Here is a 12,406-nt window from a genome sequence, read left to right as displayed (position 1 = left end):
GAGAGAGAGAGAGAGAGAGAGAGAGAGAGAGAGAGAGAGAGAGAGAGAGACTGTGTGTATAAATTCTGCCTAATTCTGATTGATATATGCAGGAATATGTCTTATTTATTGCTTCCATAAAGACAAGAAAATTAATGATTTTCCCAAAGCTAATATTATCGATAAGTAATGATTCATTTTATAAGTGCCAATCAAATATTACTAATGAATACCATCCAAGCTAAAAACAACTTTAATAAGTAGTTTATCTTCAACTGCTTGTCTGTGAAGCCCTTTAAGTGATGCATGAATGTTGAGTGTCTTGGAGAACTGAGGGCATTGACATATCAAATTATCCAAGGGCACAAGTGCATTTGGAAAGAAAAGGGCCACTCAGACCACTGGGATCGATCACATTTGGAAAATATTCAGTCCAAGAAACAACTCTCCATCTGTCTGAAAATGTTATGACACAGACATCTCCCAAGTTCTTCATTTTCTCCAGTGAATCCTGGTCTTGTTTAATCTTGGAATAAGCAATAGTAATATTACATTCCTCTGATTTTAAGTTCAAAGACTCTCCTTTAATATTGCATTCCTCTTAAGTCCAAAAGTTTCTCCTTTGTAGTAAAGAAAATTAGTTGGGATTTTAATATTTTTTGTAGGACTTAAAAATCTGCATTTGCATCAAATTACCCTCCATGTTACAGTTCTTATGATATCTATTGACTCCAATGATTTGCTTACCTGTCCCAATGAACTATGCTGCAGAAAAGGAAAAAGGTGTGATAGAAAAGGAAAAATGCAGCTTATGGATGATGAGCAAATTATGTGGATAATTCACTCCTAAGGTATCTTGCACCATGTATCAACAAAGGAAAAATAAGCAAGCAAGCAAGCAGGCAGCAGGCAGCAGGAAGACAGCAGGCAGGCAGGCAAGCAAGCAAAAACAATGAAAAGTCTGGCCTTTCCCCTTCATAAATGTGGACTCTATAATACAACACAAGATGTCTCTTGAGACATTTTCTTCAACTTTTTAATGGACATATACATGGCAAATCTCATATTTCTGTGACTTCTCCTGTGTAATTGTACATGCACCCTGCTGTGACAAAGTAATGCTTAAGGATACTTATTAGGGTTCATGAAAGTTTATTAACAAATTTGAAATAAGGTTTCTGGCTTTACTTTTTTCATCCTTAACCAGTTCATGAAACCAACATTTTATTTGCCATGGTATTTGAAATATTTTTATATGTCATAATTTCGTGACCAGCCAGAAAAGTAGATTTAACAACATTATAATTTAGATTATAACATATCTAAATGGCATTTAGTACTACTGATTATTACTTGTGTCATAATTGCTGTTCATACAATAGCGAGCATCAGTAGCTTTTCACACTACTTAGAAGTAAACTCCTAGGCAAATGGATGGACCTGGAGGGCATCATCCTGAGTGAGGTAACCCAATCACAAAAGAACTTGCACAATATGTACTCACTGATAAGTGGATATTAGCCCAGAAACTTAGGATACCCAAGATATAAGATACAATTTGCTAAACACATGAAACTCAGGAAGAACAAAGACCAAAGTGTAGACACTTTGCCCCTTCTTAGAATTGGGAACAAAACAACCATGGAAGGAGTTACAGAGAAAAAGTTTGGAGCTGAGACGAAAGGATGGACCAGCTAGAGACTGCTATATCTGGGGATCCATCCTATAATCAGCTTCCAAACGCTGACACCATTGCATACACTAGCAAGATTTTGCTGAAAGGACCCAGACATGGCTGTCTCTTGTGAGACTATGCCGGGGGTCTGGCAAACACAGAAGTGGATGCTCACAGACAGCTATTGGATGTATCACAGGGCCCCAAATGGAGGAGCTAGAGAAAGTACCCAAGGAGCTGAAGAGATCTGCAATCCTATAGGTGGAACAACAGTATGAACTAACCAATCCCCTCCCCCCCGAGCTCGTGTCTCTAGCTGCATATGAATCAAAAGATGGCCTAGTCGGCCATCAGTGGAAAGAGAGGCCCATTGGCCGTGCAAACTTTATATGCCTCAGTACAGGGGAGTGCCAGGGCCAAGAAGTGGGAGTGGGTGGGTAGGGGAGTGGGTGGGGGAGCGTGTGGGGGACTTTTGGGATAGCATTGGAAATGTAAATGAAATAAATGCCCAATAAAAAAAAAATAAAAAATAAATAAAAAAGAAAAAGAAGTAAACTGCTAGCCTATGATGTCCGTGTTAATAACAATGTTAAAACTGTGCTTGCTATTTGAGAAAACTTAGGAGCACGATCAGAAGCAAGAAACTGTCAAATATATGGAGTATTTCCATACAAGTCAGTGGCTTGTTCTGCTGAGGATGAGGTTTGAAGGCCCCTCTTTACTGTCGTTTATGAGTAATCTGCTGTCTCAGGTCTGGTGCATACTGATATTGCTACTCACCATCTATAGAAAGAATTGTACCTAAAGGAAGTCACATGATCTTTAGACACCTGCTTATACACCTACTGAATGCTTGCAGAATGAACAGACTTTAGTTTTCCTCCTGATGGTAATGATTTTCCTGGTGATAACTATTCTAGGACACCAATCTTACTGACAGAGCTGGTAAAGTTTTTGATAACCATTTACATGAACTTCACACACCAGTTCAACACTCCTATTCAGTGTGTTTGTATGCAAGGATTAGTGGCCATATAATATGTCATGTGTCATATGGAGTCTCAGTGATACAGGAAGACAGAACATCTACTCTCTGTCCATGGCCTGCAATGAGCAATAGTTTTAGATAAATTGTAGAAAATGTCTTTGACGTGACAAAGATAACTGTTGCTATTAATGTGGTGTTAAAACCTGTATGGTAGGGGCTGGAGAGATGGCTCAACAGGTAAGAGCACTGAATGTTCTTCTAAAGATCCTGAGTTCAATTCCCAGCAACCACATGGTGGCTTGCAACCATCTGCAACAGGAACTGATGCCCTCTTCTGGTGTGTCTGAAGATAGCAACACTGTATTCATATACATAAAATAAATAAATAAATCTTTTTTTAAAAATCCTGTGAGGTAAAAAAGAAATTTAAGTAGATCTAGTTGATTTAATTCATCTAGCACATCAGTTTTGTGGTAATGTGTTGGAGTTTCTGTTCTGTTTTGTGTTTGAGGTTTTGTCTAGGGCACAATAAAATCAATCTCTAGCCAAAGAATATAGTTTGTATAATTCCAATAATCTTCCACTGAATCAGCCTTATTTTCAGTCCAGAATGATCTATACTGGAGAGCAAGCTCTCCAGTTTAATTTGAGAAGACTATTTTGCTTCCTGTAACTCAAGATAAGAGTGGTTTATAGATAATGATTTGACTTGGACTTTGTAACATCAACTCGTCTCTCTGCACATCTGTCTACATTTTTCTTTTCAGCTTAAGGTGCTCTGCATAAGCATTAGTGAAACTTTAATTTCAGTGACACTTCTCAATTTCTGTCTAGTTTCTATTAGCATGGCTGTTTCTTTGTTGCTATTTTGTATTTGTTCAGGTACCATCCCTCTGCTTTCCATTATGTCTTTGTATGCCCCTCCATTTAGCAATTTAGAGACATAAATGGGAGACTGAAAGTCTTTGTTCAGTGGGCTAAGGATTGGTCTTCCTGAGGAAAACAGTAATTGACTTAATTTTCTATCTACAACATCCATACTTACTGTTTCTCTCTTGTTTAATTTGATTCCCTCATATCTGTGCATTGTAAATTGTATTATGTGGGAACTGAGGATGTCATGTTAATGCTCTATGTTGATCTACTGCTGGTTGTAGCTATATCTGTTTTATATGTTTTTTAATTAAAAATATAAAGGTTATGCTCTTCATGTTCACTTGCAGGACTTCATGGGGCTTTGTTCTCTTTTGTTTTGTTTTATACACAGTGCCCAACACACTTTCTATTTCTTCCAGAGAACCCTCTGTGACTGAGTAGCATCATTATTCCTCAAGTCTGTTGTCTGTAGAACCTTTTCAAATGAAGATCATGTCAGTTGCTGTTTTGTGTTTTGGGGTAGTCGTCAGGTCAGTATGAAGTCAGAGGCCTTCCCAAGTTTTTTTTCTGTATGTATACACAGCCTAAGTCTTGCTGTTGCTCTAGCTTAGAAGAAACACGTGGAAGTTCTTACATCTCCAATGGATTCTGTTCTCTATCCTTCAGCCTTTTTATTTATTTACAATTTTAACTGTCCCCTGTCGTGTTAGGCAGTCACAAAGCCGAGGCACTTGCTGCAAGTGTTTTGATAGATGATACCCATGGGGAGAAATTATTTTCCCCATGGTAACATGAGGACCATTTCTGATGGTGGTTCTAGGGAGCCCCTGGAAAGGTCATAGTGTGACAATTTTGTTAAAGGAGGCCCTGAGAGATCTCTAGCTTTATTGTGTTCACTGCAAGGGCTGACAAATTGTGTTGAGGAATCAGGCTGCTACAGGTGTGGTGAGCACAAAGGTCGCTGCCATTATCATGATTCAGTTGCTTTGCCTATATATCAATTTTCATCTCTGATAAAGTTGATTTGAGCTTTCTTTTCCATTCATTTCCTTTCCTTCTGCTTGTTTTTCTTCTTTCCTCTCCCTATCTGTTTTGGAGGGGTATATTAGTTAGCTATGTGTCACTCTGGTGAAACACCTGAGGTAGAGTACTTATTTACTGAAGGTCAAGTCTAAGGGTCCATTGCTTCAGGGCCCCTGTTAGGAGTGGCAGATGAGAACTGCCAATCAGAGTGAGTGACAGAAAGAGAAAACAAACAAGGTCCCTCAGTCTTCTTCCTGAGCATGTCCGTGGTGACCAAAGGACACAATTGGGACACTTTACACAAGTACACCACACCCATAATGCAACCATCCAAGACACTAAGGCTTTCCATGTGACCCTTTCCAATCAGGAGTGGGTAAATCTTCAAGGGTCGTTACAGGACAGTATTTCCTAATTTTATCCACAAGAGACTAACTCTTTCATCTAAACTTGCAACTCAGCATAGAGTCTAAAATAAGGCCTTAACCAGAAGTAAAACTCCATAATTATTGAAATAATGAATAGAAAATCAAATCACATCAAAAGATTTAAATATATACATAACTTATGGAAAAATTCAGTTCAGCAGAAAATCTTATTTTGTCTTTATTAACAGAATTCTAAATTTGAGTGTTTTCCTAGGAGTCCCTAATTCAAAATGAGACTAAAATTCATATTTCTATTGTTACACACAGAAAGACCACCCGTTAATCAATCTGTTTGAGTTTCACACCCATAAAAACATTTATTAACTCATTTAAGGATCAATGAAGTTCCAATTTTTAAAAATTTTTAATTAGATATTTTCTTTATTTGCATTTCAAATGTTATCCCCTTTCCTTGTTTCCCCCTCCCAAACCCCACTATCTCCTTCCTCCTCCCCCTGCTCACCAACCCACCCACTCCTGCTTCCTGGCCCTGGCATTCCCCTATACTGGGACATCAAGCTTTCAAGGGACCAAAGGCCTCTCTTCCCATTGATGACTGACAAGGCCATCCTCTGCTACATATGCAGCTGGAGCCATGAGTCCCACCATGTGTACTCTTTGCTTAGTGGTGAAGCTCTAGTTTTTAATGAAGAGTTTGTCTTTAGTTATTGATTCTGCTTATGGTCTCATGATCTTCTGGGGCATCGTTCCAATATTCATCAATATTTTTCTATTGCATTTACTGAAAGTCATGATAAGGACACCATAGGCAATAATAGTTCAAGGTTCCAGAGACTGGCTTGGGTGATGACTTTGACTGTAACAGCAATCAATCTACTGGTTTCCATCTGCAGACTCTCACTCTCCTGGGTATAGCTGGGCAGCTTTCAGAAACATTTACTTCTTCGCCCTTAGTATATTTTAATTCTACCTTTTTGATGCCTTTGTTCCCACTTATCTCCTCTTTAACATGGAGCATTTACCTCCCATCACTTCTATTTACAGTACATATGGACATATTTCATAGTTATTTAATTAGTGGAACAAATGTGTAATATTCCTTCATATTTATAACAAGAAAACTATAGATTTTAAAAGACTATTTTTGATTTATAAGGATTAAAAAATAATAATTTAATGGTCAGACCTCTGTATTTGGCTTGTATTTTATACGTGGCTCTAAAGACTGAAAGCCTTGGAATAGAACTACAGGGCCAAAATTTTAGAAAACTATATCTTAGTATAACAGTATAAAATTGTCCAGAATCTGCCTAATATGGTGGTTTGTGTATGTGAGCATACAGTCTGAAGGCAAAGCCAGAGATTAGGACTGGAAGATAAGGTCAGACCCTACCAAGGACACTCCCAAGTCATCATTTTAGACTTGAGAGATGCTGGTTTCTCCCATGTACTCATCTTTCCAGTGTCTATCAGTTATGCAGATCAGCAACACATACATTTTATCAAGGTAATTTAAGAATTTTTTGACAAATGTCTTCAATTTTGCATATTGTGCAGCTGATAACATGGATAAAAATGGGTTAGCTTAAACATTTTCAGAGGAGAAATGGGCTATGGGTTTCTATATCATGTTCCTCTGGGTTGTAGCCCTTTCCTTCTTCCACAAGCTTCAACAAATCTCATATTTCTTTTGAATTCAAAATCATTGAAGAATGTTTTTTAGCTGATCTATATCTTGTTTGTTTTATAAAGGTAACATTGTTCTATAACATCTTACCGAAACAGGAAGAAGGAAAGATTGGATTTATATCTAATTTTGTATATGTTAATTTCATTAAGAAAAAATATTGTTATTAAAGAACTTGATGTGGCTTGAGAGTATTTGTTCATAGATTTCTAACAGGATAAAATTTTGGCAAATACAAACCGACAAGGATGGAGTAGAGGATGCCAGGTCGATCAGATGGTGGTTGGATGTTTCGGTCCTGATCAATGGCTTGGATAGGTGGTGTCACCAAAATAGGGTTCAGTTCTTCCTGGAAGAAAATTCAGAGTGTTTAGCTGTGCTTCACACTCACACTTCAGAGGAAGGTGACACCAGTACTCTTGCTTGGATTTGGACAGCTAGATATCCCCTACTTGGGCACTGAAATGCAATTGCTTAGACTTATAATTTGATACCGCCTCTCCCTAATTCTAAATATGAAGAGGAAATGAGCTCTCTCACATTCAAAACGAAAGCCTGTAGTAGCTATGTGTGCAAAACTTTATCTAAGGGATTCTCCCAGGAGGAAGCCAGGGAAGAACATTACAGTGTTAAGCTGCTTAGAGGACTTAAGCAAAAATGTAAAGGCATTAAAGAGCTCCTCGTGTGAGTTCTCTGTTTTAGAGCAGACTTGAGTCTCTGTACTCTTTCTTAAATAATTATTTTTATCTAAATAATTATAGTAGAATAGGGGGAAAACACTCAAAACATATTTTAATTCAATAGAAATCAAAGCCATGCCATTCATTCCCATGTCATTAAAATACATATTACAATTGTGTCTATTAAATTAATAGTGGTTTTGAAATGATTTTGGATTTTGGCAGATGTCTTTAAGTCACGGTTCCTCAGTTTGATGTCCAGGTGTGTCCACTGAGCTGTTAAGATTGCTGTCCTGGTGCAAGGAAGAGGCGTAGTAAGTTAATCAGATGTAGGGTCACTGGCTTCTCTTGCAGAGGTTCCCAGAACCCACATGGCAGCTCATAACTCTCTGTAACTCCAGTTACAGGGCTTGCAGCACCCTCTGCTGGACTCCATGGGCACTGTACACACACACACACACACACACACACACACACACACACACACACAGAGTGTGGTTATACACATTCAGGAAATCACTCAATACACATAAGCATTAAAATAATACATCTTTTAAAATGGATGTAAACACTTATTTTTTGAAAGGGACCAAGCAATAAGAGTTGGTTCTGGCAGTCTGAGGGCTGTGTGGGCAGCTTCTCACCTCTAGCAAAAGAGACACAATTGGACACGGCTCAGTTAAAGGAGAATACAGTGTGCTGTAGAAAGAACAGTTAAAACCTTACTCTACAGGCCAGCTTGAGAAACACTATACTAGATAACCTTTTGAAAACATATTATTTCTGGGAAGCTTTCTCAGAGAATTAATGAATTGTACTGCTTTTCATAGTGACTCCAAGAAAACGGTATTTTGTTTTATGTGCATTCAGTAAACATTCACTAATGTCTCCATGAAATAAGCCTCTTAGAACATAGTTCAGATGGTTCAGGAAACATTAGAGTTCTCAACTTTCAGCCAAAATATATAAATGGTACGACTAAAGGGACATTTTTTTTTTCTTTTTTCAAGACAGGGTTTCTCTGTATAGCTCTGGCTGTCCTGGAACTCACTTTGTAGACCAGGCTGGCCTCGAACTCAGAAATCAGCCTGCCTCTGTCTCCCAAGTGCTGGGATTAAAGGCATGCAGCACCACGCCTGGCTCATGGGAAATAATTTTTTTTCTCCTTGTATCAGGGAGGACTTCACCATGCTTTTATGCAACTTATTCTGAAACAAAGAGTGTTGAACTAGGGATAGGGGATTTTTAGAGGGAAAACTAGGAAGGGGGATAACATTTGAAGTGTAAATAAAGAAAGTATTTAATAATAATAATAATAATAATAATAATAATAATAATAATAATAGAATGTTGAACTATGCCATGTACTCTTAGGCAAATCCAGCTAATTAAATTCTCAGTGGACCTTGCATGGTGGTGGCTTATATTTAAAAATGCACAACCATATTAAATAACCACAGGCAATACACTTTTATTAAAATCATAGGGATCAAATATAATCATTGACCAATGGTTATTACTTCACTTAGATCTCAGGGTCTATATAGTTGTTTGTATATCTTCTAAGTGGTATGCCTGTATTTTCCTATAAATAATGAGATATTGTGAGCAATAGTTACATTTTATCTCTTCTTAATGCAAATTCAGAACCATGGATATACCACCTCAGTATAAAAACTGCCCTATCACACCCAAGTAATTATTCTTTTTTTCTATCATACATACAGAAAGTTTTTTCTAGAATTCTCTTATTTTTCTCCCTCACTCCTTCCCTCAGTCCCATTTTCCCCTCCCCATATTTAATTTTCAATTGTTTCTTTTCCCATCCCTCTCTTACACACCAGCCCTTTATAGCAGTCAGCTCAGTTCATATATAATAATATAGTTTCCCCTAAAGTGAAGAAAGTCCAAGGATCTATCTTTGCTAGTATTTGAACAGCATCTTTTAGTCAGACCTGAAGAGAAATTACATCACAATTAACTCATAATTTAATTACTTTACATCTACTTCACTGATTAATTTTTCAGTAGCTTCCATAAGAGTCATTCTAGAAGACCTAGGAAGCCATTCAAAAACTTATGATCCTCTACAATCTATTCCACATACCCAGGAATTCTCAATTGTTTCTGGCTATTGGAGAAACAAAACCTTTTTTTCCCATTTTTTTATTAGGTGTTTACTTTATTTACATTTCAAATGCTATCCCGAAAGACCCCTATACCCTCCCTGCTGCCCACTCCCCTACAAAACCCTTTTTATTATCCACAGTATTTAAAAACTAGAGTCTTGGAGTGTGAAGTAGAGGAGCCTCACGTGAAGAGCACTCTGATGACCCACTTTACTCTCCTCGCTTTGTGTAGATCTGCCAAGCTATCAATCCAGGATATGTTTTGGGTTTGGTAATTCATCATACAATTTAAAAATCCACTTTCATTATTATCTAGGCTCGTTGAAATGAGCAATGGGGATTTAATTACATTATTTAAAGTTACATAAGCAATAAGAAAACTGAAAATAGCAAACAAAATCAGTGGGGATGGAGAAGTGCTAATTAGATTCCTCATCTTACATCACTGCTTGGCAATAAGTATCCTGCAATAAAAAGTGAGGAAATGAAGGAGATGTGGATATGATTTACAATTACTTTACTTGACATTAGATGAATAAAAAATGTAAGTACTTCAGGAGACTTGATCTGGAAGGAGAAAACAGAATTTTTTTTTTAACCTAGAATAATTCAGTATTGTTGGGCTAAGTGACTATCATGCTTATATTATTTTATATTATAAAGAAATAACAACACCAATAAGAATAAGAAAAGAAAAATACTCTGGATTAAAAGGTTTGTTTATTTACTTATTTTAGAACATTTGGAGAGGGGCTGTTTTTAAATCTCTTGTTAGGAATATTAGGATTGGCATTTTCCTCTCATCCTCTAGACTATATGCAACACTAAGTAAGAGAAATTTTCTCATCTGCTGTAATTCAAGAGTTTGGCAGAAAAATCTAGGATCTTAAGTGTGATGACTATCATTCCTTGTCAACGTGACTACATCTGGAGCTAACTAAAAACCCAAGTGGCTGGGCACACCTGTGAGGAATTTTTAAATAATTGGATCATTTGTGGTAGGACGATCCCTCTTTAATCCAGAATTCTATATCTGGTTCACCCTTTCTTGTGGCCATTGTATGAAGAACACTGAAGAAGGAAGTTTGCTCTCTTTGCCTGCTTGCCCTCACTCCTTCTGGAAACTTCATTCCTTCATTGCTCTTGGAGTCTACTTCTTCAGGATTCCTGTATATACTGAAGATCAGCTGAGACATACAGCTTTGTGGTATGAACAACTACTGGATTCTTGGGCTTTCCATCAGTGGACAGTAGAGAGCCATTGGTAGACTAGCTGGACCACAGCCTGGGAATCATTCTAATAAACCATATATATATATATATATATATATATATATATATACACAAATACACACACAACATATACATGTATATATAAAAATTACATATATAATACCATATATACATATACACATTATGTATCATATATTTAAACAAATATGTATTGTATAGATGATAAATTACATATGTATTACTAAATATGTACATATATAATATCCATTATGTGGCACTAATGCAATGTGTTATTATATTTTATATGTATATGTATGTATGTATGTATGTATTTGGTTCTGTTTCTTTAGAGAACCTAATAGGTAAAATGAATGAGTATTTAAGTATAATATTGAAGATTAACTCTCAATTTAATCATTATCTTTAAATCTGAAAAATTTAAGTATTACAGAATACTGAAGATTATACTTAGTTGAGGATATTTTTGTTAAAAAAATAAAGTTTTTACAAACAGCCATCATTTTAGTTTGAAATGTGTTTTCATTAGAAAAACAAAATAAATAGCATGCCTTCTAGAAGCAAAAGTATCTTTATGATCTACCTATTTATTTGTTGTGGTTGTTGTTATTGTTATTATTATTGTTGTTGTTGTTGTTTGTGTTTCTAAATTAATATGAGACATGTTTCTGGGACTTTGAATCTGGATCAATGATATAGACTGGACTTAAGGTGGATCTTCCTACCTCAAATGATCCAATTAATTAAATCAATTAATTAAAATCATTGATTTCCATTCATAGATATTATATATTGAGAAATGCCCAACAGTGGGAGACACAACCTGAAGACACTACCTCTGGTAGATAGACAGGGCCCCTAGTGGAGGGATGGGATCACCAATCCACGCTCCTGTCTAAAGTAAAGGCAGGGACAAGTGGAGCAGAGACTGACGGGAAAGGCTATCCAGTGACTAGCCCAACTTGGGATATGTTCTTTGGGTGAGCACCAAACCCTGACACTATTACTATCATGTTGTTCTTGCAGACAGGAGCCTAGCATGGCTGTCCTCTGAGAGGTTTTACCAGCAGCTGACTGAGACAAATGCAGATACTAAAAGCCAACAACTGGACTAAGGAACAGTTAGGGGAAGGATTGAAGGAGCTGAAGGGGATGGCAACACCGTAGGAAGACCAACAATGACAACTAACCCAGACCCTTGGGAACTCCCAGAGACTGAGTCACCAACCACAGAGCATACATAGGCTGGTCCAAGTCCCCGAGACTCTTGTGCCTGGTCTCAGTGGGAGAGGGTGAGCCTAATCCTGTAGAGGCTTAATACTCCAGGGAAGATGGATGTTGGTGGGGGGACACCCTCTCAGTGGTGAATGGGAGGGGAGATGGGGAAGAACTCTGGGAAGGGGACTGGGAGGAGACAACATTTGGGATATAAGTAAATAAAATAATTAAATTAAAACATTAATACAAATTTTTAAAAATTAAAAATGTTTGAACTGTTTGTGAATGGACCTATACCATGGTATGTATAAGTCAATGAAAACACAATATTTAAAAACAATATTATATATTCCTTCAACAAAATAATGCTTAGAGTGTACAACAGGGAAGCCTTGGGTGGCCTCCTTCTTCTTTCTTCTCCTTTCTTTCTTTCTTTCTTTCTTTCTTTCTTTCTTTCTTTCTTTCTTTCTTTCTTTCTTTCTTTCTTTCTTTCTTTCTTTCTTTCTTTCTT

At 37.0% G+C, this 12,406-nt stretch overlaps 1 protein-coding gene across 11 annotated transcripts in view; it reads right to left on the bottom strand.

The window, feature by feature from the left end:
* Positions 1–12,406, bottom strand: part of Pcdh15 (protocadherin related 15) — a 1,443,104-nt gene that overhangs the window by 322,600 nt on the left and 1,108,098 nt on the right. For all 11 annotated transcript variants that reach the window (XM_029482520.1, XM_021175219.2, XM_021175220.2 and 8 more), the window contains one exon: positions 6,858–6,966. In XM_029482520.1, coding sequence (XP_029338380.1) covers positions 6,858–6,966 — 109 coding nt within the window. The remainder of the gene's footprint in view (positions 1–6,857; positions 6,967–12,406) is intronic.

This window comes from Mus caroli, chromosome 10 (genome assembly GCF_900094665.2).
Source record: "Mus caroli chromosome 10, CAROLI_EIJ_v1.1, whole genome shotgun sequence".
Taxonomy (NCBI): Eukaryota; Metazoa; Chordata; class Mammalia; order Rodentia; family Muridae; genus Mus; species Mus caroli.
This window is presented reverse-complemented; position numbering and strand designations above follow the sequence as displayed.